The sequence below is a fragment of the Seriola dumerili genome, unplaced genomic scaffold, assembly GCF_002260705.1.
Source record: "Seriola dumerili isolate Sdu_G_001 unplaced genomic scaffold, Sdu_1.0 BDQW01000242.1, whole genome shotgun sequence".
NCBI classification, from domain to species: Eukaryota; Metazoa; Chordata; class Actinopteri; order Carangiformes; family Carangidae; genus Seriola; species Seriola dumerili.
The window spans coordinates 7,673,415-7,700,016 of NW_019174497.1; the positions used below are offsets into that span (position 1 = coordinate 7,673,415).

Consider the following 26,602-nt stretch of genomic DNA (forward strand, 5'->3'; position numbering starts at 1 on the left):
GTAGTGAGCCCATTAGCACCACTGAACTGACTGCAGTACTTAAATTAAACCACTGTGTTAAGAAGACAGCCTTTAGATAATGTAGGCCATTTGGTGGATGCTTTCATGAAAACAGTCCACCATACAAGGCTCATCCAGTCCTTTACCACATTAAATAAAGTTTCATGTAAATCTTAAAATGGTGTGAAAAGTGATTTTCATACTTGAGGTTACAGCTAAAGGCAGGTTTGAAGTCCATGGATATAGCCACCTTCCACAACTTTTTTCATTCTGATAGTCAAACAATCATACTGGACTGACTTTAAAGGACCCTGTGCTTACAAAAGTAAGAGGCAATGGACACTAATCACAGAGACTATGAGAGATGATGTGCAGTAGAGATATGAAGGTAATTCATGTTATAACATCAACTGAGCCAACTTTGCCATTCTGCTTCTTTAAGTTTGTTTTTAAGATTTAAGCAGTAACAAACCAAACAAATGCAATGTTTATTTACTTTATTCCCCTTCATTAATCAAGCACACATACAATTTGGGTCATGCTCTTTTGAAGAAGCATCTTTATATAAATTACATTTATTTAGTGCAATCTGTAGTTTCATTTACTGGAGCCATAATCTTGAAACCACAATCAATAATAGCACTACAGCACCACCTGCTGACACACTGCCATGTCACAACAACCTGTTTATCATAAATTAATAAATTAGTTGCTTAATTTTATTGACATTTTGGCACTAGGTCTGACATTGATATAATTTTAAATGTGTCAAAGTTGAATGTTTTCAAATACTGAGTTAATGTGTGGCTAAGAAAGTAGTATTGAAAAAAAGTCAATCTTGCTCAGTAAAGGAAAAATATATGTTTACACGCTTGGTGCTAAGTTTACATGATTTTATCCCTCAACATGTAACTGGAAATGAGAAGCTGGCTTCTAGTAAATAGTACATGTGTAAAGAATTGTACTTTCCTCTCAGCCATGTTGATGTCTGTGCAGGTTACTGGAGGAGGAGGCCATGAAGAGAGCAGAGCTGGAGCAGATCCATCTGCGGCAGCAGCGGGCCATCTCAGAGACAGAGGCTGAGAAACAGGAGCTGGAGAGGGAACGTCTGGCTAAAGAGAGTGCCCTGCATGCTGCAATGACACAACTGGAACATCTGGAGCAAGAGAGGCAGGGGGCCCTTGAGCAGTACCAGGTCAGCTGAGTGACTGATTGTTTTGTAAATCAAATCATGTTATGGCTCATGTAGAAACCTGCAGACTCCTGAGTGGAACAGGAGTGCTAAGAACTGGGAGTGGAGCTGCACATAAATATTTTCACTATCCATTAATCTATCATTAATTTCAACAAACATTCATTGTGTATATATGATGAGGAAATGCCCACTGTAAATTAAATGTACACTCCCAGATTATCACCACCAAATCTCAAAATTTCCTCCAGCTCACTGTGGATGTTTGAGAACTCAACAGTTGAGTTTCACAACATCAGCAGTGAGCTGGGAGGAGTTTGTGCTCTATCACATCAGGACACACACAAGAAAATGTTTGCGTTTGTAGTTAAGATATTTTTATATGTAATGGTAATTTGACTACTTATGAATACCATACAGCTCTAATGATGACAGGTATCCACAGATATTTCCCATTACTGCTGTTGTTTAAATACTGATTAACTGATTAAGGTAAAGCAATTTATGACTCTATATCTAAATTGGTAAGTCTGACTACATTTCCTGAAAAAGACTTAATCTTGGAGGAAAGTGGTATCTTCCTTGGCCACATGGTGTCATTATATGACTGCTAGATGGGAGGCAGCGATTTATACATGATGGAAAACCATGCAGGGAAGTTAATATAATGAACTAAAAAGTACCACACAGTATCTTACATAAGGTTTCCTAAGTGCTCTCAGGGACAAAAAATAAACATACCTTTTTTGCACTTGATAGCTATGCTGTGTGTTTTGACTCTCTTGCTGTGTGTGAGCCAGACCGTGATTAAGAAGCTAGAAGATGCAACCAACAACACAAAGACCTGGAAGCACAAGGTGGCTGAACATGAGGGCTTGTTACGGCTCATTCAACCAGGTAACGCCACACTGGGGTTAGAACTCAGTATTAAGGTTAGAATTAGGTTTGGTTAAACTTGTAATTCTTAAAATTTTTATTGTTTGAAATCCAATTTTTGAGACTATTCATGTCCAGTATTCCAGCCCAGTCCAGTTGAGTCTGCCTTTCCTGTGGGTTGGAAACAAAAATGTCTCTTATGGCTATGGCAAACATAATCCTAAAAGAACCTAAAATATTAATGTTGTTGATGTTTTTAAGCCAGACACTCCCTGAATCTGGTTCTTCTATTGGATAGATGTAGGGTTGGGCGATAAAATGATAGCAATAATTATCGCAAAATTATTTTCCTCGATAGAAACATTAAAAATGTTAGATAAATGTTCGATATAATTAATTTCCATGCTTATAGCACGCCCACAAATGAATAATGACCGGCCAATCATTTCGAATAGAGGTCTGTACTGTGCAAGTTAGGATGCACGGTGAGAGGTATACATACAGGCCAGCACGTGATATTATTTACAGACGCACGCAGAGGATGACGGGCTTGAAGTTGGAGAGGAGCAAAGAAATAAGGCGAAATGAGCGACACCGCAGAAAAAGCAGAACGCAGCTCGGAGAACGAAGATATCGTCGACAAGAGAGGCCACTCAACTTTAGTATTTTGGAGATGTTTGGGCCGTTTACAGTCTGATAAAAAAACAGAGCAATGTGCAGTGCGCACTGCCGGAGACACGTTCCATCAAAGACAGGCAACACCACAAACCTGTTCCATTACAGGGCCAAGTCTTAGAGGACCCTCGACGAGCGCCAGGCCTGTACCCTGTGCAAATCTTCTATTTTTTTTTTATTTAATTTTGCAGTCTGATCATGTTACATGTGTGATGTATCACAGCACAGAACTTAATTCTTAATTCTATTTACTTTGAGTAAAAAGGACTGAATAAGAGTTTGATTTTAATCAGGTATATTTTATCAAATTCTGAATGTCTGTACCTCAGAGTTTTTAATGTTCTGCTGTTTGGCAAGTGTTTGGTCATGTTCTGACTAAATAGAACAGTTTAAAACCAGTTGACTGTCTGGTTTCTTCAACTTTCACTCAAGAGCCAAAATCAGCCTTTAAACCTGAAAGAAAAAAACGATGTGGCATCATGATAAATATTGATATCGACTGATATGGCCAAAACTGTTATCAGGATAAAAAATTCCATATCACCCAGCCCTAAATAGATGTGTTACATACAGCACAGGAATTCAGGAGTAGCTTTACCACCACAATCAGCCATCTTAACAAGGTCAATTAACTGCACCCACACAATAGCTGCATTTTCCTAATCCAGGAAAGGATGATTGGGCAGGAAGCTGAGACATCTGGAGGAAGCTCCTCAAAAAGGAGCCAGTTGAGGTGGTTTGGCCTCTGATCAGGATTTTTCCTGGGTGCCTTGCATTGGAGGTTTTCTAGGCACGTCCAACTAGTATGAAACTCTGGGCGAAATCCAAAAAAAACCCTAGAGAAACTATACATACTCATCTGGCCAGAGAATGCAATGTATGAAATATTCCCCAGAGTCTTGCCTATTATGTCACAGCTAGGGAAAGGTGAGAGAATGTTGGCTACATAACAGAAGGGGAGGGACCACCAACCTATTTTCAAATTTGTGAAAGTGGGAGACAATTACAACTTTAGATTACCATTTTTTTATTAGGTAAGTTTGACATAAGGACACTGCTAATGATAGTGTAATCTATGGGCTTTGTAGATCACAAGTAGAATATGTAAATCAACAATACCGGTGCTTTTCCAGCCAGTAGTAGTAGTAGGAGGACACATCGTTTGCATCAATGGCATCCTAATTTCCATGTTGCATGACACAGGGCACACACCTGCTATTGTCATTTTAGTTATTTGAGACAAAATTAAAGTTACTAAATTGTATAGATTGATTATAACAGCATACTAGTGTATCTGTTTGCTACTTGCACAGTGCTAAAGGTGGTACTATTAAAAGTCAGATTTTTAGAGCAGCACTGCTTAATTATTTTCTCCCTAAAAAGGTACAAACTCATTCCAACCATGAATAAATGTGATGGTGCCTTCCTCCTGCTTATTTACATCATTAGTCAAAAGCATGAGACTCATACTTTCATCTTATGCAGTCTCCCCCAAAGCAGGCTACTTAAGGTTAATTCAAGCATTAATTAATGACTTGTCAACATAACACATAATAGTGTTCACTTTTGTATGTTTAAATCTGGTTTTATGATCAAGAGGTTCGTGCCTAATTAAGAAGGATCACAGTAACTACAGAACTGCGGATTAACATATTGGGGAAACTAATTTCTCATTAAATAGAATTTGTGACATGTATCCAAAAAAAATGAAAATCTCAGAATAGAATAAAAGCACTCAAGACTCACTGAACTTAAGTGTGGACATTTCATCTAAAATCAACCACAAACAACTCCAAAACAATATATGGTCTAGTTACAAGGAGGGCCATGATTAGCTAGTTTAAAAAAAAAAAAGAAAAGAAGGATGTTTTAAAAGCAGCAAAAAATCGTTTTGCTGACCCCCATTGGTTTAACTCAACTTTTTTGCAGTGATGTAGAAGCATACTCCTGGTCGGGCTGGTACAATGTGACATTTTTGAGTGTTACTACTATGTGTCACACTTCTAAACATTATAGTGCATTTCAGATGATGAAAATATCAGTCCTTAATTCACAGATACAACTAATTTTGATCTTGCTTTTCTATTTTAAACATCAAAATATTGCTCCTGAGCCTCAGAATTTCTGTCATTTCCACTGTTAAGTTTGGAAAATGGGAGCGAGAGAGAAATTTAACAATTCAAAGATTAAATTTACTGATTAAAACTGCAGCTAACATTATTTTAAAAGTCCTTTCTTTGCCCTTCTGATCCATCGTTAATTTAGATGTCCAGGTTCATGCCAATCTTAACTACATTTGTTTGGTTCTCACTAAAAAGCTATTTATCCTATTTTTCGGTTGTTGATGGTTACACAAACAACCCTAGCACCAAGCTCTTTAGTCAAGGCTCACTGTTGCCATCATTACCTACAGTTTAATATTGAAGCACTTATTTTAAATGGCAAACAAACTGCTCAGTCGAAGTTAAATTTTGAAAGTTAATCCACACTTTCAGAATCTAATATTCTCAGTGGCTGGTTAAAATGAAGATCATAGTCCACACTGAATGAAATATGCCTACCTCCAAGGTAAATAATCTCTTGAATTTTTTCTCCAGGTTCGAAGGGACAGAAGCTGATCACCAACTGGGGCCCGGCAGCCTTTTCTGATGCAGAGCTGAGTCTGAGGGAGAAGAAATGGCAAGAGATGAAAAACCAGGCAACCCAGGCCCAGTAGAGCCACTGTAAGACCTGGACCTTAAACAGGAGAAGAGAAGACAGGAGAGGGCTGCTGGGATATATTATCTGTAATAAAACAAATCTAAGTAGTGACTGGAAAGAGGTCTCTGGTAACTGGTGAATTTTCAGTGGAATCCAAGTGTGAGATTTTCAAGGATAATGCAAGGCATTTCATATTAAGGTAGGATTAAGTAATCAATTATGTTTACCCCTTTTATGAATCTTTAGTGTTGCCCACTAGAAACCACCACATATAGAACTGGAATCCTGATTTTTTTTTTTTAGACTTTCTTATTGACAGAGAGAGAGACAGGAAAGGGGGGATGAGGGCGCGGATGACATGTAGCAAAGAGCCTGGGTCGGATTTTGACCCAAGCTGCTGCGGTAAGGACTCAGCTGGTAGTTTCCACCTCATATCAAAGCTGAGCTACTGAGGTGACCCAGAACTGGTATACTTTTAAATCTATGGTGGTCTACGATGACAGAGACATTTTTAAAAGAGCATTCACTTTTTCACATTATCAGGATTAAATTCACTAACTTCATGAGGGAACAAAAATGGTAAATGAACAATAGCTTTGATAAGTTTTTTGTAACCAAGTGTATGGATTGGTAGCGAGTTTCCAGTGGGTAGGAAGTTCTCTTTGGTGTACAGGATTTAAAACAAGTTCATTTGGGTAGTTGATATTGATGTTTAACCCTAACAACCACCACAGATACAGTATATTGCAGTAATTTTGGGCTACAGAGCAGGGAAATAACTAAACAGTGCCACAGCCCTCTTCATTTTTCATTGGTTTACCAATTTTCCACTAACAACCAGCTCACTGAAGCTACCAGTCTATTTGTACATCATGAGTTGTTTGTACTTTAGTCTATTAAGAGTGGCTATAGCTGATAACCATGGTTAACAATATAAGTCTGTTGAGTTTTAAGACACAGCTAACTCAAAGTCATGAGTGGAAAAGAATGTGCACACAACTACATTTTGTTATTTTATTCCACCTTGTCCTGACCGTCAATTTGTATCTATGAAATGCACTACTTTTGACCAGGCCTGATCCTACTGTCAAATCTTTGAAAAAGTTTGAGCTACTAAAATTTCTACATGGAATATAAGGGCTTTTGTAAATATTTTAACAACAGTTTTCTGTTTTTGTTTTTAGTTTCTTTCTTACTAAAGTTACGCTGCATAAAGGCAGCATCCTTGAGAATGACATGTCAGACGTTAAGTCAGTGATGTTTAACAAATTGTTTAAAAAAAATTCTCTTCACTAAATTGTTTATTGTTGACATCAAAGTGCATTTCTCTGTCTAACTGGCTCTTAAACATTTCCTGCTTGTAAACACTGTCAGAAATAGGGCATTTGGCCAAGGCCTCACTCTAAACAAGAATGCTAACTGCCGAACATTTGTATTGTGCTGTTGTACTGTAACCTCCAGTGCCTTTGATACTGTCATGAGTGAACATTGTGATTTCTATTTTATGTTTTTATATACATGTAAAAAGCTGAAGACTGAACATAAGACTGTAATAAAACATATCTGAATAACTGGCCTACTATATTCTCTGTTTTTTGTCTTAGACTCACTCTGCACTGCAGGTCTGAATAAATACAGAAGATTTTTTTTTTCCAATGGTCAGCTTCACATTGCAATCTCATTAAAACCTCAATTATCACTAGCCATCTGATAAAACTACCTGAACGACATTTTCACCAGAGGGCGCTGCAGTGCCACAAACACCACATCACTGCATAAAGAGGTCAAAGAACTACAGTATGTCTTATGGCAAAAGACAAGCACCAGAGGCATGGGGAGCCACACTTACTGTCAAACTGTAGTAAATGTGTTGACTGTGGATCATCTGGGGACAGAATAGTGAACCAGTGACTTCATTTCCATGACTTCACTGTCTAGACCTTCCATTTTCCAAAATAAAGCTAGTCACTGTCTCCTGTCTGGCTGTGCAGGATACAGACAATAGCATCATGTGCTGTTCTTATACTTCTAATTGTAATAATGAATAATTGAATTGTCATTCTCTGTAATATCTGGTGAATCAGGGATTTGCAGTAATTTGAGGTCTGGGGAAGGCAGGGAAGGCTGAGGAAGTATATGAAAACTACCCACCAAACATATGTCCACACTAACAGTGTTAATGTGTTAATAGTTAAACAAATCCTGGATTGAACACTATTAATAATTAAACAAGATTTAATATTAAGGCAGTGTATTGTTTTAAAGTTTCTGATACTATTGCTGATAAAATAGTTTAGAGTTTATAGAGTTTTCTTTGGTAATACCTAAACAATACTTTGTTCATGCCTTATTAAGAGAAATATTAACATGTTCTCATGTAAAAAAATTGTCGAGATGTAAGCAGTCAGACTTTTACTAAACAGTCTCATAATTGATCGGATGCAAGATTAAATGAGATTAGTAATGAAACAATAAAGCCAACACCTGATACTTTAATCATTCATCAAGCTAAAAATGGCAAACACTTGTTTCCAGCTTCTCAAATGTGTGAATTTCCTGCTTTTCTTTGTTTTATATCATTTAACTAGAATAAACCTGGCTCTGAAAGCTTTAGTTAGTAGTAGTGTGTGTAGTAAATAAAATTGTAAATCTGTTTGCTCCCTGATACTACAGACACATTTTGATCAGGACCAAAAAATTGCAGTTGGATTCTCAGCCCTTGTGATACTATGAGATTTTTTGTTTTAAATGTTGTCCTGATTGATATCATCATGTACATCAATTTCTGAAAATCATGATGTTGTTTTCAAACATGCAGTCCAGAACTACAACAGCTGACCATGGTCAAGAGTAAAATAAAATTTGGACTAGTTTTCTTACTGTTCAGTACACAAGTGTGTACTGAATATTGCATAGGGTATCTTAAGACTGTAAATCACAGGAAACAAATAAAGCTGCATCTCAAATATGTTAATGTGATGATGGTGCTCCAGTTTAAATCAGACTAAAAATGAACTGGAAAACTGACTGTGGTCAATCTGCAGGTCAGGAACTTTTCCTCCCCTTCAAGCAACCTGACAATGAGCAACTAATCCTGACAAAATTAAATATGCGTAAATGAGAACAGAAAAACAGTATCTGAACATTATGCAAAACAGACCAGCTTGTAAAGTCTCCACTTTTAGATCAGCGCCCCCTCAAAAGATCCCCAACTAAGTTAATTCACTCCATGCTCCCTCCGTATCGTGCAACAGTCGTTAATTTGAGTGAGACGGGACAGACCAAACAAACACACACAGAATACGTTCCCAAAAATCTGTGGTCCAGATGCGCTCAGCACATACCGCAGCTGCACTAACATTGCTTTATGCAACAAGATGGCCTGTCATTAACGCCAAGTGCCGCGCCGGATGCGCTCTGTCAACCCCCCTGCCTCCCATCCCTCTCAGCTCCCCCCACCGCCCCCCATAACCCCCAGCAGCGTCTGTATCCCATCATCCTTCTCTCTTTTAAACATCCTCACACTCATCAGCCTGAAGTTATGAGGCTTGTGGCACGCGTGCCGCATTCCTGGGAGGTGATGCGAAACAGAAATGCATTAAATTCCCGATCTGGAATCCATCGCTGGGGGTGTGTGTGTTTTTGTGTGAGTGTGTGTGTGTGTGTGTGTGTGTGTGTGTGTGTGTGTGTGTGTGTGAGCAGCAGTTTGGTGGTGGTGGGGGGGTCTTAAGTTGGAAAATAAGGATAAGGCGGGGTTAAGGGGTCTCACTGGCCCCTCAAGTACCAGAGCATCTGTGATACAAAGTGTCTAAAAGCGTCTGAGGAATTCAAAATATATAGGGTTCGAAAGTTTTAGGAATTCAGGGTAGTTACAGCGAATAGGGTTCTCGGGAGCCCGGGGGCCTGTGGAGGTTTACGGAGCAGAGGGGTACTCGTGGGACAGTAAAATAAAACGCCTGCAGAACATTTACCTTCCTTCACAGTATCGCATATGACAAATCATGGACCCCAGGGGTATGATACAGTCGTATTAAGAGTTCAGTGAAGCATCTGGTGAGAGAGTAGACAAAAATAGCACATCCCTGCATCTTCACATTATACATCTCTACGGAAGATTAAAAGGTCCCCGGAGAATTCCTGTAAGGGTCAACGACGCAAACAGATGTCCTCCTCCACCTCATAAAAACGAAAAACACCAAAAGTGGGTCCAGAGAGTGAGGAATTAACAGCAGCATTCCACTTCACACCAACTACAGTGTCTATTACTGTAAAGAGCGGCTTTGCCTCACTGGTGGAATTTCACCTTCAACCTTATTTCACCTGCATGTCATCTCTCTTGTCCACCAGCACGTTCTCTGCAAATCACCCTCCTGACATTTCACAAAATCACATTAGAGTTGGATTTGTGTAATGTGGGACTTACACCAATGACTGAAGGTTTTAGTTTAGAGATTTCGTGAGGTTCAAGGGTGCAAGGAGACGGAATTTGGGACAAAGGATCTGGCTCCAATCAGTGCATCTGACTGAGGTTGACTCTGCACCCACAGGAAGGCCGAGCCCGAGGCCACAGCGGGGAAATCAAACCCATCTTTCTCAATTGTTCATTCCAGATATAAATATCTTCTGACAACGCAAACAGCCAAGCTAAAGGTGAGCCGTGTGCCACTCTGACCTCCCATTTGTATTTTTACCCTTATAAGTTAGAGGTTACTGTGAATACATGTAAAAATATATGCACACACAATTACCTACCTCATATGTGAAAAGCATGCACACAAATACATGCACTTACATGCATGCATAGTATTCACACCTGGGTGCACACATATTTAAAAATGCAGAGGCATCTAAATGCATGCATTCACAGTCACTACAGACCTGAATGCCCACGCTCAAAAGTATGAATGCTGCACAAGCACATATGCACATCCCAAAACACATAAATACAGCTAGACACACAACTTATACCTACATCTTAATGTGCTACGGGTGTACACACAGCTGCACAGAAACACACACATGCACCAACAGAGAATTTAAAAAAAATTCAACCCAATATGAACTGTAACAAGGACGTAGTGAGGTGACTGGTTGTCTACGTGGTCCTACTCTATCTGTGAGGAATGCTTTACGTGACAAGACAGAAAGACTTCAAAAGTCAATGTCTCATCCTTTTCCTCCCCCATGAACACAAAAGAATGTGTGGCAAGGCGCAAATATAAAACACAAGTGTTTCTTTGGAAAAAAAAAAAAAAAACCCTGCAACCCCCATGGACTGTGCTGCACTCCTGCCAGAGCATGAAGTTATTCATTTTTCAGTTGAAACCGTCTGACTTATGACTGAGCCAAGTTTGGAGCTGGCCTCTTACCAGAGCATTGTTTACCAGCATCCTATTTAATTGCACAGAGTATATGAAATCATACTAAAAATACCCAAGCACAGCAGGCTTAAAGGAAGCAAGTCAACGAGTCAGCAGAGCTCTTCTTTACCAGGTGAAAGGCCAAGTGGTTGATGAGGCTATGCCAAGGGTAGAATTACCTGCACGCTCCTGTGTCATCATCCCTTCCCTAAACACGCACCATTCTTTTTCTGCACGATAAGTGTGTCATCAAGGTTAAATTGCAGCTGCTATTTATGACCACAGAGCAACATAAATCGCTTTCTTCTCTAGTCAAAAAAGACAATGACTCAGAGGCAATGGCACCTAATCTTAACTGTCTTGATCCTCCTGTGGTGAAGATTTTTGCTGTTCCTCCGCCTCCATACTACATCCCTTACTGACTTTGTCAAATTACTACAGTTTATGTTCAACATCCTTTTGAGTCAATGTGACTTCCCAGAAATTCCTGTCATAATGTTATAGAAAATTTGAGTGCAACTTTTGCTAATGGGAGACAGTCACTGACAATGTAAAACCCTTTTCAGACATGCATGTAAATGTGCTGTCACACGTCTGAATAATCGAACAAGTCACTTTTACATAGAAGTCATGATAATAACAAGTCTGGCGCATTTCTGAACTGAATGCTGTCAAATTAACATAAACACTAAATATGGACAAAGAGGAATTGAAATATTACATCTTGCTCGTCTTTAGGAACACTGTAATTTTTTTTACTGTATCATCATCTTGTATCATCTTGTCGGGAAGAAATAGAATCTGCTTAATAAACCACTAATACCATTTAACGATTTTTGTCATGTGCAAACATAGAAAACCACAATAGTAGCAAACCCTTTATATATTTGGGATTTTTATTCATCCCAACTGCAGTGATGAATGAATGAATGAATGAATGAATGAATATGCATCTTGAGAGCAATTAGTGACTAAATTAGATTTCCAACTTAACGTCTTTTCGTTGAATGCTCATGTACTTTCAGGCTGTAGCTGCAATACTTACAAATAAATAAATTTTCTATCAATCGACTAATTGATAAATTTATCTGCATCTATTTTGATAATAAATTAATTGTTTGCAAAAAAAGTGTTTTCAAATGTGAGGATTCACTGCTTTTCTAGGTCTAACATTATTGTAGACTGAATATTTTTGGGTTTTGGAGAATTGGTTGGACAAAACAAGACATCTGAAGAAGTTGAAGCTGAAGATACTGTGTTAGGAATTTTACACTGTTTTCTGATGTTTTATAGGCCAAATGATTCATCACGAAAATAATTAGATTAAACACACAGTATGTAACTTCTGCTGCTAGGGGGTCTGTCAATCGAAACAATAACAAAAATATGGTGTTTGGTGATGTCATGAAGTAAAGTGGGATCATGTGGAGTTGTTGTGTTCACCATCACTGCCATCAGCCTCCTCAGGATTCCTTCAGTCTTAAGTCGTACAGGAGGTTTTTGCCGGGAGCTGAATTGTGCACAGGTCTCCTCCTCTCCAAAATAAACAGACCAGGTGATTATAACGAGTAAAAACACTAACTAAAGCAGTTTCACTCTAAAAGTCACTGTTTCGCCAACGCTGTACAGCGGATGCAGGACGTCAGGGAGGAGCTAGGAGACGAGACTGCTGCTAACCTTTGGTTTAGTATCAGTGAAACTACCGAAACAGACATTCAGGAGGTTTTTACCGGCAGCCGAATTATCCACAGGGGTGTACGCTCCATAACAAATTGAGCAGGGATCAGAACCGGTAGAAACACAGAATAAAGTGGTTTCACATTAAAAACAGTGATTCACCAATACTATTCGGTGGACATAGGATGTCTTGGAGGGGCTTGGAGCTGAGCTGTCTAACATTTGCTTGGCTTTTTTTCTGATAACTTAAGATCCAAATGACCGATGGCTAAAATCCTTCACCCAGTTAATACACATAGTTGAAGACTACCAAGATCTAAAAAGTGTATTTTCAAAATGTTAAACCTGGATAAAATGTCAATTTTGAACTTCTGGCAGGCAACCACAACACTGATGCATATGCAAAGGGGATATGATGTCATTGGCAGACGACCAAATGACACGTACAGTTACCGTGATCTAAAATCATATTTCTCTAGGTTTGAGAATTGTTGGAAACTTTTGGGAAAATGTAAGTACACAACTCAAAAAAAAAAAAAATTATATAAAATAACCAGCCGATCGCTATCAAGAAAGAATAAAAGATGACCTTGATGAGATGAGAATCATCAATTGATGAGTATTTACTGTGAGAAGCAGGTGTGTATCTCTTGCGCTCGCAGTGGTCAGGGCTGAACGATTTGGGAAAATAATGTAATTGCGATTTATTCATTTATTTATTTATTACCAATATTGCGATTTAATATGAGAATATTTTTTAAAGTTCTTTATCTTCTGTATTATTCAAACAAACACAAGCAATAAATAATTCTATGTTATGACTAACACAATATTAGATCGATTAAACAAACTGTTCTTTCCTGTAGGCCAGGCCTGTATGTCATGATTAGATGATGCATGAATTAATATGAAAGATATTATTTTTATTTAACTACTTCAATCACAGCAGGATATTGACTGATTTGTTTGTCTTACAGCCTTGTAAGCATGTAAAATTGTCTGTCATGATGCAGACGTGGTTCTCTTCATGGAGATCCCAGCTGGCAAGCAACTCTCTCAGGCCGGCTGCAATGTTTTCCCGTGTGGTTGTCTGGGAAGTAGGCAGTTTGAAGGCAGCAAGCTTTGAGGTTGAAGTCTTTAATGAAATGCACCATAAGACTCTGACAGGGCTCTGCTGTACGGCTTAACCACATGTCAGTTGTAGTAGGGAAAAGCTCAGCTGTTTTCAGCTCCGCTGTGACTCTCAGCTTATATTTTTTATATACCTCTGGTATGGCAACCTGGCCATAATATGTGCGGGAGGGTACGCTGTACCGCTTATCCAGTGTGTTTATCAAAGCCGTAAACCCAGGCTTGGTCACCGTGCTGAGAGGCATCATATCTTTCCCTATGAACTCTGTTATTGCCTGAGTAATTTCCCCGTGCCGTTTTGAATTACGTTCATATGGAATTATGCTTTCAAACATTTCGGTCAGTGATCCTTGTCGGGTGGTATTTGGCTTACCTGACGCACTGGTGGTCGGCATTTTAGCCATGCAACTATGGTACATGGCTTTGTTGTGCTGATACAGTTTAGTAGTGTTGCCCTGTGACGTAGCAATGGCAGCAAGGCAGGTTCTGCCATTGTACAACAGGTCACAGTGTGATATTATCGCAAATGCGATTAATCGTTCAGCCCTAATGGTCATTAATGAAGCTTTCAATTGAAAATTAAGTTTTAAAATCCACCACTAACGCAGGCTGTGAGAGGACAGAGCACATGCACATCACTTTAGAAATGACCAACAACACTCCTTCTCATCTACTAGGAACCAAATATCCTTTGAGGCTCTTTACGTAAATGCCCTGTCATGTCTGCACAAAGATGTGAGGAACATTCACATAGTCAACAAAGATGTCAAATGAATGACAAAAGGCCATCACTTTAACACAGACAGATGAAGCCAGCAATGTTCTAAACCAATGAGAAAGTGTCTGAAATCCTCAAAACCACCAAAACAAGAGAGGTGAGGTGCTATTAGAAAGTGCGCAGCAAAAAAAAACCCCCAACAAAAAACAGTAAACTAAATTCCCCAAGTTACCCAATCCATCTCTCCACTTCATTTGAAAGTGATGAAACATGCCTTAAACTATAAAGTCCTAATGAGGACAATGTGACAGTAATCCTTTGGCTCCAACACTGGAGATAAAATCCCCAATTCTAATGAAGTGTTATACAATCATTTAGCTCACAAGAGTGCCAGGGTCACATTTCAAAGGGTCTTAATCACTCAGTGTAGAGAAGGGGGTGATTGATGGCCAGAGATACTTTCTAAATTTATTTTTTTGTTGCACTATCAACGCAGCATTGGGCGAGGACCATGGCCTTTCAGTATGCAATGCCTCTGTGACAGCAGATGACTCATGGCAGCAGAATGTGATGGAAAAGGAAACATCATTTGCAATTACACTGTTAACTTCACAGGGATAACTATATTAAACATGCTATTTTCGAAACACATTTATGGGCCACTTGTGGGACATCCATCTGCTCGAATTGGAGGAGACAAAGTGAAATGAAGCTCCAAAACATCTTGGAAATGTGATCTACGTTAGCTCTGCTTGTTGCCTTAGTACAAAAATAGAAAGGATAAACAACTGTAGACAGTGACCAACAAATCCTAGAAGTTACACCGGGTATGAGTGTATGTGAATATACTTGGATTTATTGGCCAAGGACAAGGAATGTATTACTCTAAGATGCACCTATACCCACACATACACATTGATAAATGTAGCCGTAACAAGATATCAAAAGCCCTAAACCTGATCACAAATCATTTAGAATAGAAAAGCAGTTGTGTGCCAGGAAGATTGCCAGTTCAACTCCCCACACCAGCAGGAAAATGTCTGTGCTATCAAAGAAAATAGGAAACCAGCTAAATGTACTGGGCAACTAACAAACTGTGTTACTGTGAATGTGAAGCAGTGCATTGCTGGAAGACAGCAAATACACTTGACTTTTCTTGAAGAAAATGTCAGGCAATTTTCACATGATTGTACTTTTAAAGCCAAAATTGTTACATAAGAATCCTTTGCATGTCATTGTTTGTTAGTGTGACTCACAGAGAGGTGTTTAAAATCAAGTAAAAGCACCACATCCGCACTGAGAACAGATTCTAGCGGGAGGTTTCTATAAATATTTAAAGGACAAAAAGTAAGGTATTTATTGGCCAATAGTACAAAATGGACAATATATCTGTGGGTGGTTGACAATGTTGTTGATCAATCAATGACTAATCTGCCAGGTGCAGAGATTTCTGGCTTTCAAAACATATTTTCCATCCTGCACCCCACCCACTGGAATTTCAAGACTCTCCAAATCGATCCCTGACGTATTTTCACTTTTAACGCAACAATGAAAGACAAGTGAGAAACCAATATCACTAGACACGTCAGCTATAAAACACAAATATGTGCCAGTTGCAGGTCAAAAAGCAGACTTAGCATGCTGATATCTCTCTCTTCTCTTCTGTTAAAGGAACTGACAAAGTAACTTCTCTCCATCATGCAAATATGACTTCATGTGTCACATGGTTGTGAAATCTGTCTATTGATGTATTAATAAATACATCACGTTGTTGTAATAAATGAAAACTAGTTACAACTAAACAATAACAGTTGATTAATCAACAGAAAATTAATCTGACAATTTCATTAAACAATTTATAGTTAAAGTCTAATCTAAGTTAAGAGTTTTAAGCAAAAGTAACAAATATTGACTTGTTCCAACTTTTCAAATGAGAATATTTCTGGGTTTTTCTAGTTTTCTTAATCTTCTATGCTGTTAAACTAAGTATCTTTGGGTTTTGGACTTTTGGTTGGAAAAGAAAAGAAATTTTGATTTTGCTGAAATTATAAACCAAACCAATAATCAACTAGGAAAATTAATTGATAAGACTATTTTGATTGATAAGATTTACTAATAATGAAAAAAATCATTAGTCAATGCTAGGGCAGGCAGGAATATAGAAAAAGCAAAAAGAACCTAAAAAAAACAGCTGAGAAAAATACTCACAATACAAATGATACCTCTGGGTTTATTTTTTTGCCATACTAGCAGCAGCTCCATGGATTTTAATGCCAGTCATGTTAGTTGGTCCACTACTTTGGTTCACACTGAAATATCTTACAAACTACTGCATGGACATTCACAGTCCCCACATTCAATTACAATTCATAAACATAACTAATTGTGTTTGTGTGCTCAGTGTTTCCCTCATTCCTTTCCTTCCCTCATTATTTATTATGAGTCATTCTGTAAACTGTTTCGATACTATATTAATATTTACTAATCACAATTTTAGACGCCTGTCTAGTAGCGTAATTGAGATGTCTCTAGTCAAAATTAATGAAGCTCTGAGTAAAACAGGACTTTTGGAGTATTAAAGTAAACTGATGCCAGTTTGGCCTCCCATTTGTAAGAGCCTCAACTTTTTACCTCTGTTTTATGTGCCATGTCTGATAACTTGTGGCGTAGACAGTGTGTTCTTCATACAAACTGAATGATTAAGGGAGTGCATTCATCCATTTATGGCTAATTGTGGGAGTGGAAATGAGGCATATGCAGCAAATCTCTCAATGAGTGAGATTTATAAAGCGGAACCACGGCTTTATAATTCTGACGAAAAGAATGTGTGTGCATTTTTCTGGTTACGTGTGTACACATAGGTTAAATCATGAATCTACAGAGTTTTATGCATCTGGCTCCTGGTCCCCAAGGATCAACTTAATTCCCTGACCTTTCATCTCAGTGCAGGGGTTTTCAAAGGCTGCTCTTTATGTATATTGTTTAGTTTTGTGTTTTGTTCTATTCCGTATGCATTGTTGAGTTTTATGTCTTATTAAGGCCCATCTACGGAGGGGCATTGCAAACCAGCTTAGGCTATAAATAATGTAAGTATACTATTATACTTGTCCCTATACAAATAATCATTAATAAATAAAACTAATGGATTACTTTGATACTGCAGAAAATGTGATTATTCCCAGGAGAGTTCTGGAGTTATGAGGAGAATCTGTTTTGATATGAGTTGATAATACATCTCATCTGGCCTGGGAACAACATGTGATCTCCAAGCAGGAGGTGGAAAATGTTGCTGGGGAGACAGAAGTCTGGACTACCTTGCTTGACCTGCTGCCACCGTCAACAGACCCCGGATTAAGATGTTGAAAATGTATAGATGGATGGATAATATAGATGATGAGATTGCCCCCATAAACTGTGTGTCATGTTGATAAATCGACCAACACGGGGGCAAAGATTACTTATTTCCAGTTGTTTCTAGAACATTGACATGCACCTATCAATTTCACCAAAAAGTTTGAAAATCTCTCATCTAGCACCATCATCAATTTGTCCAATACTTGGGATTATGATGTAATACTGCTTAACTATTGACATATAATCAGCCTCTGCTGCACTTTGGTGCTAATTGGAAAATGTCAGCATGCTAGCACTTTAAAATAATCCATTGAACATTACATTCCCATAGACTTGTTAGAAACAATAATAGTAAAATCTTTGATAAGACATATTTAGTACTAATTTGTGAAATTTATTTTGTGAATGCCATCTGAACATCTGGTGTATGATTAAGTAAAACGATATGAAATTGCAGGTACAGCGTAAACTACTGAAAACATAACTATGTCTGTGTTTATGTCTGTGTTGAAATGCTCCACCGTGTTTCATGAATTTCACAAAAATGCCACTATTTTTGGCAATATTGACAGTGCTTTAAAGTGATATATCAACCTGTCACAAAATGGTCAGAATATCAGATAATTTACATCTGTGGTTTGACAATGTGCTGAGATTTCTGGCCTTCAAAGTCACTTTCTGGTTTGTTTTGGAACAAAATCTCAACCACACTGATTTTCTGACATGCTACTCTCATAGCATCAGTCTCAGTATCCGAACATTGTATGTCATCTTGGGGGCATTCACTTATAAGAGGCTGTGAGAGTATATCTGACTGCCAAATGTATACCAGGTGGGTACCACAGGATGCATACACTTTGCAATAAGAGGTCAAGTGGTAGTGAGAATAACTATAACAAATCTAAAATGCAATTCCCAAAAACAATTCGACATCACATCTTTGGTGCACGACAGTCAAGGTTTCTCTGCACAGAGCAGCCACTCTGTTTATGTGGCAGTTTGGCATCTGGACACTTATGCCTGCCACAGTCCATGGATGATGAGACAGATTTCTCTTTTAGGGCTGGACGATATGGACCATAAGTCATCTCTTTATTTTTAGGCTGAATACACTATATATATCTAATTTTTTTTTCTCCAAAGTGGGCTAAATGTTCAGTTTTAAGTGAAAGCCACATGTGAGATGTCACAAGCACTTATTTAAACAGACTGATCAAAAAATGCAAAGACATGGTTTCCTTCCCTGTTTGAAAATATATAGCTGCAAAATGTGTAAATTAATAATTATATTAAATGAATAGCCTATATTAAATAAAAATAGGTGTATCTCTGAGAATGTTCCTTCAGTTGTTTTCAATAATAACAGACTGTTAAAAATAGAGTAAAATTACTGTAAAAACATACAGCTGTGTAACAATAAAAATGTAAAAAAATAAAAAATAAATAACAGGCCTATCCTGTTAATTTCAACAAAACCCAAATCATCTCTAAATACAGTGGAAATCACTTAGTGATAAAAAAGCTTGGGACAGAGTTATTCCTATACAAATGCTGTTAAAATAATTTGCTTACAGTGTTCATTTCATATCAGACAACATATGGAAAACAAATAAAACTTTTGTAACCTCCAACTGCAAGCTGTCATATGCTCAGGCTCTCTTCCAACTTATATGTACGAGGTGTTTGGACTGCCACAGTGTAACGGCCGGTAACAACTGCCCCTTTCTGCTATGTATTTGTGATTGCTGTGTACACGTAAGTGCCATGTGATATCTTTACCACTGTGGCTCAGTGAGTTTGCCCTCCTGTTCCTGTTCTGCTCACGTTTTGGGACTTTTACAGTGCATAATTATCATCCCTGCTCTCTCACAGCAGCAGGTGTGTTATGTTACTTGAGCTGCTGTAGGAGAACTTTTTTGCGAGGTCTGCTGGGTTTGCGCTCAGATGCAGAGGGAGAGTGGTGGCGGGGTGGGGTTGCGCGAGAAAGGGGAGAGAAGGGATGCAAACACTGGCACTGCTTTACAGAAGAAATGGGTTGTGTAACGCAACAAACTATATTGATATAAACTTCTCAGCCCCAATCAAATACCAATCCCATTCAGCAATTGCTCTATTCATTTAATCTAAGGCACAGAATGATGCTGTAATGCTGAAGCCCAAAAGTAAGTCTGTCTATCCATCATATAACATCCTTCAGTTTACATTTGCCAGTTTTTGTGTGTGTGTGTGTGTGTGTGTGTGTGTGTGTGTGTGTGTGTGTGTATAGATATGCATGAGAGTATGTGTTACAGGCATTAAGCCCGAAAACAGCATTACATTCAAGAAAACACAAAAGGGGCTGCTTTGGTGGAGAATGAGTTGCCCCGCGAATGAGACAATGAGTTCAAAGGCTCATCAGAAACAAAGCACTACACATTGGTTTACAATGTTATGAGACAAGACTTTACAACTTATCAGTTGGACCATCATTTTATCCTCCATCTCAATATTTGTGAGGTACAAAGCTGAACTATGGTGTTCATGTTATAAAGAAATGTGTCAGGAATGTGCCTTACACATATTTATTAATGCAGTGCATTGTCAAATAATGCTACAAGGTCCACATTAGCCAAAAAAAAAACCTTTGTGGTATTTGAACTTTTTTTCCCCCAAATTTCCACTCAGATTATTTATGCAAAACACCCACACAAAAAACAAACAAACAAACAAACAAACAAAAAAAGAAATTGGTGGATGGACCGTGAACCGTGTGGAAGTGACCCTGGTGTTTTTCCACACCAGATGGGACATGAAATCTGTCCACTGTCCTCTAGGGTCTCCTTCAACTTGAGACCCCATACCTCCACATAGAGGCATCTAGTTCGCATTTTGATCAGATGCCTAAAGCACCTCATCTGGCTCATTTCACTACAAAGGACCAGTGATTAGTTTCTCCAGGATGTCAAAGCTCTTCACCTTGTTCAGCACCCTACAACTGAAATTTTGGACACCTGTATATGCAACTTCTTTTTTTTGGGTCACTATCCAGGGCTCATGACTATAGAGGAGGGTTGAAATGTACAGATATGTGACAGTGATGTAGGGTCTCCTCAACCCCACTCTTTCTAAAGACTCATTTTTATTATGAAGATGGCTTGTAGATAAGACAAATCAAGAGCTTCACCTTACTTGGATCAGTTGGGCACAATGTCCACATCATCACCGACACCACACAGCCCCTTTCAATGTCAATATCCATCTGACCATCACATAAGAACAGGCCCCCAAAATACCCTAACAGCACCTTAAAGTTTCATAAAATTCCAAATCCATCACAGCAATGTTTCCGTTTCCATGCTTACAGGCTTCATTCCTATTAAAGGCAGCTACTTATAAACAACACACTGTGGTCATATTGTAATCTGACACAGCATACTGTTTTTCTCCCAGTTTTTGTCACCATGCCACTGTGGACAGCAGAGGCCTGCTGTGTGCCATCTCTGTTTCAAGACTGAGGGAGTTGTAGGTATTTCCCACCATCCACCACACTACAAAAACACACATGTTCTGTCTGGTTCATATATGGAATGATCAAGACCTTGATCTTCTTGCTAAAGTGGAATCTTTCTCTGACCTCAATCACAACATTACCGGCACAAAACTGGACTTTTCACATATCTTACTTACTTTACTTGACACAAGATTTAGTTTATATTCTGACTAATGGTTCTGTTCTGCCCTGCCTCATCCGGCTCTGATGAACTAGCCTCTCAGGGCAGCTGTTGAGACATTGCTTTGTGAGTTTATGTGCTGGAATTCCCATGGCAAACTTCTCAGGACTCACAGGTCCCACATGGTGTAAATCTGAAACTTGCAGTCAAAAGCCAGGCTCGCACTGGCTTTGAACAGCAATATTTAGTTGAGATCTTGAGAAAACTTGTGGAATAACTGTCAACTCTGAACCCAAGTAGTGGAAAAGGCTCCTTATTAAGTCAACATGTAACTGTTCTTACAACATTCATAGAATAACCTTTTGCAGTAAGCCTATTTAAAATATCTGGGGGGGAAAGGAAAAATAGATTGTATACAACGTAAAGTCAGACATACACAAAGATACATCTGCACAAATTTTAAGTGTTTGAATTTGAGTGGATCACACAGGCACGCTCCCACAGACATGGCTGGTGCGCCTTTGGTAGCTACCTTAAAGCTAATGCATGTACAGTTGGTACATTGGGGGCAAATAAACACACACATGGTCTAGCAGTCAAATCTGTGTGAGTTATGCAAGCCAAAAATTTGCTTTATGCGTCAACACACTAACACTAACAGTGTTTCCTCTACATTCATTTAGCAGTGGCGGCCCTCCACTGCTAAATCATAGCCGCCACGCCTTCAAATTTCTTTTTTTTTTTTTTTTTTTTTTTTTTATTATCGCAAATGCACCACCGCCACATCTGCCCACCTTCACAGTTCAGATCATTTTGTCATTCCTCTAACCATATCAGTCAGGAATATGTTCGGGTGTGGAACATTGTCTTTCCCTTGGGCAAATGGCTATTTCCACCTGTAGATGGTAAATATCTGATCATGTATTTTTCCACACAAAAACAACACACACTGTAATTTTCCGTTGTTTGGAAATGAACTGGGAGGAATGCTTGGGCCTCACATTTAGACAAGTGCATATTACTCAGTGCATTTCCAGGGATTATTTTCTCTCAGACCCATGAAGAAAGCACCATGGTGTTACATACCAGTGCAGCAGAGTTAATAAGATCCTCATAATTCCTCCCTTTTTATCTCAGTAGTAATAAAAATGGAGAATGAAAACTATAAATAGACACTGAATGTCTAATAATAACACATAATAGGTTCCTGCCAATGTTGAGCTCACATTGTGCTCTACTGACCCCTGACTGTGGAAATCAATCACAGCTTCAATCATACTCTAACCAAACACCATATTGTCTTGATTTCTTTTATATGCAATGTAAAAGCTAAGCCCGCATCAACAATGCAAGGAACCCGGGAAAGCTCTTGGCCTATTGATATGGATACAATAACCATTCAAAGCCATAGGTGGTCAGACAGACATAGATCATGACTACACTCTGTTTTCAAATAATGAAATTCTGCAGCATGAGGCATAACATCGGCATGCAAAACAGATACAGGGCAAGTAATTTAAGAACTGAAAGGGATCATGTTAAAACACAGATCATTGAATCATCTTTTGGCTTGTGAAAGGTGCAGTGTTGTTGCCATGACAGCACTGTGTGTATCTATTCGAGGCAACCAAATGCATGATCCGTGCTTCTATAGACCCATCAAACCTTCATGTGTGACTGTGTTTTATAAAATCATATCAAAACAGACCTGAAAATAGCACAGTTGCTTATAGAAACATAGCCTATGGGCATGTTGAGGATGATGACTGTAGTGGTGGTTGTGGCTGTAATGTTGGCTGGGATTACATCAGCTGCATGCAGGTCAACACAAGTTGAGGGCAAAAGTTTTTGAGCAAACTGAACTCTCAGTTCAAAAGAACCAGGCATTGATTGTCCTAATTCATGAATGTTAGTCTGTAAATTCAAGCACTTTGTTCAGGCACATTCACACCTGTAGCTCAGTTAATTTGGTCCAGACCAAGGGAAAACAATTATACATTATAGCATTTCAGCTCTGATACAGTTACTGTTCATTCTGGCTTTTTAGAAAACGAACCAAGAGCTTTAAACATTAAGTCATACAGACAGACAGGGAGCTCATTGATTAGACCATTTTAGTGACTGTCATACTGCATCGTCAGCACTAAATAGACCCATGGTGGGAAATCGAATTGTGGCTGACAGCAGGTGACAAAGCACTTTAATGCTTCTTATGACTTTATTTATATTCTCTGGTGTCACAAAAAAACTCACAAACATAAAAAAAGCATTATCATTAGTTTTACTACGCTATACTACAAACCGAACGCATGTTAGGTATAATGGCAAACAGGTGGACAAAGGATGAAAAAGAGGTCTTTTGTACAGCAATATTTCAAGAGATATTATATTAATGTGGGATCCCTGCACTCGTGTTGTTTCCATGGTTAAATTATTTGGATAAATAATTATTTAATTTTGTAAAACGGTTTTCTTACCATTATTTCCTGAGCAGCTCACAGCTCAGCAGATGGCTTTAATAGTGGTTTAGTTTGATAACATGATGAAATCACATATATGCAATCAAAAAAATACTGTGGTTGGTCAATTTGCTTTCACACCAGAAATGAATTGCACCTGACTGTGCTTGGAAGTGGACTGACAAGAAAATGCAGATTGGGAATGAACTGGTGAATACATTTTCTTTTTATGGTCCAAAACACTGCAGCAAGACAAATTAAAGAGATGAAAGGTCACAGCTTTAAAATGATTCTTACATTAAATCATTTTCTATAATTTCTACACTGAATAAAGAGTGGAAATAGCAATGAAAAAGCAGAATCAGCCGTGGCTTCATTCAGTCAGAGCAGCAGAGCTCTTTGGATTCAGAGTTAAGCAGTAGTACTGGTTAAAATAAATAACATGAAAACATGAAAAAAACTAGTGTAACCTGCAGACTTTCCAGTATCTCCAAAACACGGGTCAGGACATGCCTTGTAAATTCATGCTGAGCTTTTCCAGAAATAACATAAGGCTCTGCTGAAGGTGTGAATGTGATTACTCACTGGTTTTCAGGACTAATAGTCCTAGTGCACCTTTTCATACACATCCCTTTGTAAAGCCCTCACTTCTTTATCATTAAAGTTGTATGCTCTATGAGGTCTGAGGTAAGTTAGGCTCCAATCCAACACCAATAACATGCTGCCAAGAAGTACAGCAAGAGTAGATATTATCTTTTAAGTAAAACAAATAGTAATTTCTGGGTTCAGTACGGCAGTTAAAAATCTAAAACAACAACAACGAAAAAATGTAAAGACGTCATAAGATTAGACATCGTTGCCATCTTGTAAAATTATTTCTTTTAACACAATGACTTGCACATTTTGCTTGTTACATAGATCTGTGGTGGCTATGTGACAAAGCAGCTCATGATGTTTTGAAAAAAGAACAGTTCACTTAAATATATTCCATTAAGGGTTTAAAAAATGTAATTACTACAAAGATCTTGTAGAGCATAATTCAGGTGTTCTGACACCAAAAGACTGCAACAAGTTTAAAAGATGGATATTACATCAGTATTCTGGTTTTCACTGAAACATTTCTCTCCTTTAAGGATGAAAAGATCCACTTCAAAAGATCCACCATCAATTTTATTGTTTGTCAGACAATTGGAAGTCATCAGGCTCACATTGTGAACTAATTAAGTAATAATAACAAATATAACAAAATATAACAAATAACAAAATATCCTGATAAGATTATTTTATTTTATTTTATTTTTTTTAAATACCAGAACTCAAGATGTCCCGATCACATATATTAATGGCTTGAAACACTGACATTTACCCAACTGGTCAAGGCACATGGCCACCCACCCTGATTTCGACTGCTTGAGATTTCTGCGTCTTAAAGGAAGTTTTTCCTTTCCACTGAAGCAGGACGTCCAGTGTATTTGGATCAATCAGGTTATGAAAAGTAAGGTGTGCAAAATATAGAAGGCTACAGCTGTTACTTCAGTGTCAGATTAATAATCAATGTATAGCTAACAACTTTGATAATTGTTATTTAAATCAATTATCAAACAAATGACAAACATTCTCTGGTTCAAGTTTCTAACACATGAGGATTTTTTTTTTTTTGCCTTTCTCTATATTATACCTTGGGTTTCAGGCTGTTAGTAAGCATTTTGCATAAAGCCCTATTCTCAACTGTAAATATCTTGGATACAACTTGTTCACCTGACAGTTACACTTGCAGGTCCTGAGCAGAGATAAGTTCTAATGATGCCATTAGACACACCGAATTCTTAAAATGTAATTTTAAAATCCAACATAAAAGTTTGAGATTACTTTGTAAACAATGTGCAGGCAGTTAAGTTAACACTCTAGCTTTACATGAAGTTTAACATTTATTATTTTCAATGTATTTCTAAAACATGGGACCATTTTCCTCTTTCAATGCCTCTCAATTTCTTACATCTCAGAGATAATTCATTGTAGCTAGTATCATAGACCTTAAGACGTGGTTAATCTTTACACATGCAGAAAACAATTCCCTTGTTTAGAATGCCTAGAAGTAACTACCAGTGGATGTAAGTAGCACTCACAGAGTGATTAAACCCGTCATCTGGAGGTACACAAATTCAGCATAAAGCACATGTTCCTTCCTTTAATTTTCACAGTGCATGCAGTTGCCATAACAACACAGCACTAATTTAAATATACTTAGGCCCTTTTAGCTATTTAAAATCACAGATGGCTAACTTGGAGCGAAACAGAATCATCCAAAAACACATCTTTTGGAACATTTCAGCTATAACAACATTTGCATTCAATTTAACTGCCTTAAAACATGCAAAGCCAATGAACCTACTCTTATAACGACCCCCAAAACAACCAGTTAAGGAATATTGAAAGAAAAATATGTAAATGACTTGGTGCACATAAGTCTTCTTTGAGAGTGACTATTTAGATCGATTTACAAAGCTCTGAAATTTACAAAACCAATTCTTTTAGCATTCTCTCAAAAAAAAAGCAGTGCAATAAATAAGATTTAAGATTTATACAAACTAATGAGCATTCACACAGTCATAGTTTTTGGGATTGCTGACTCGATTATAATCTCTATGTGCATGTTTCTGGTTTGACTGTCTACATGTGGGGTGGAAGGGGTTGACATGCACTGTCCCACAGTCCCTCCCACTGGGTCTGGCATTCAGGTACAGCTCCCTCCCTCCCTCTATAAAGCGTCTCATGTTAGCAGTGTAAACTTCAGACTTCAACTCATGGTA

At 38.2% G+C, this 26,602-nt stretch overlaps 1 protein-coding gene across 2 annotated transcripts in view; it reads left to right on the plus strand.

The window, feature by feature from the left end:
- Positions 1-7,014, plus strand: part of LOC111229883 (switch-associated protein 70-like) — a 35,235-nt gene extending 28,221 nt beyond the window's left edge. The window contains exons 10-12 of one of the 2 annotated variants that reach the window (XM_022756387.1): positions 997-1,195; positions 1,993-2,089; positions 5,341-7,014. In XM_022756387.1, coding sequence (XP_022612108.1) covers positions 997-1,195; positions 1,993-2,089; positions 5,341-5,459 — 415 coding nt within the window. In that variant the 3' untranslated portion in view covers positions 5,460-7,014. The remainder of the gene's footprint in view (positions 1-996; positions 1,196-1,992; positions 2,090-5,340) is intronic. The other variant, XM_022756388.1, reaches the window with a different exon arrangement.
- Positions 7,015-26,602: the final 19,588 nt, after the last annotated feature.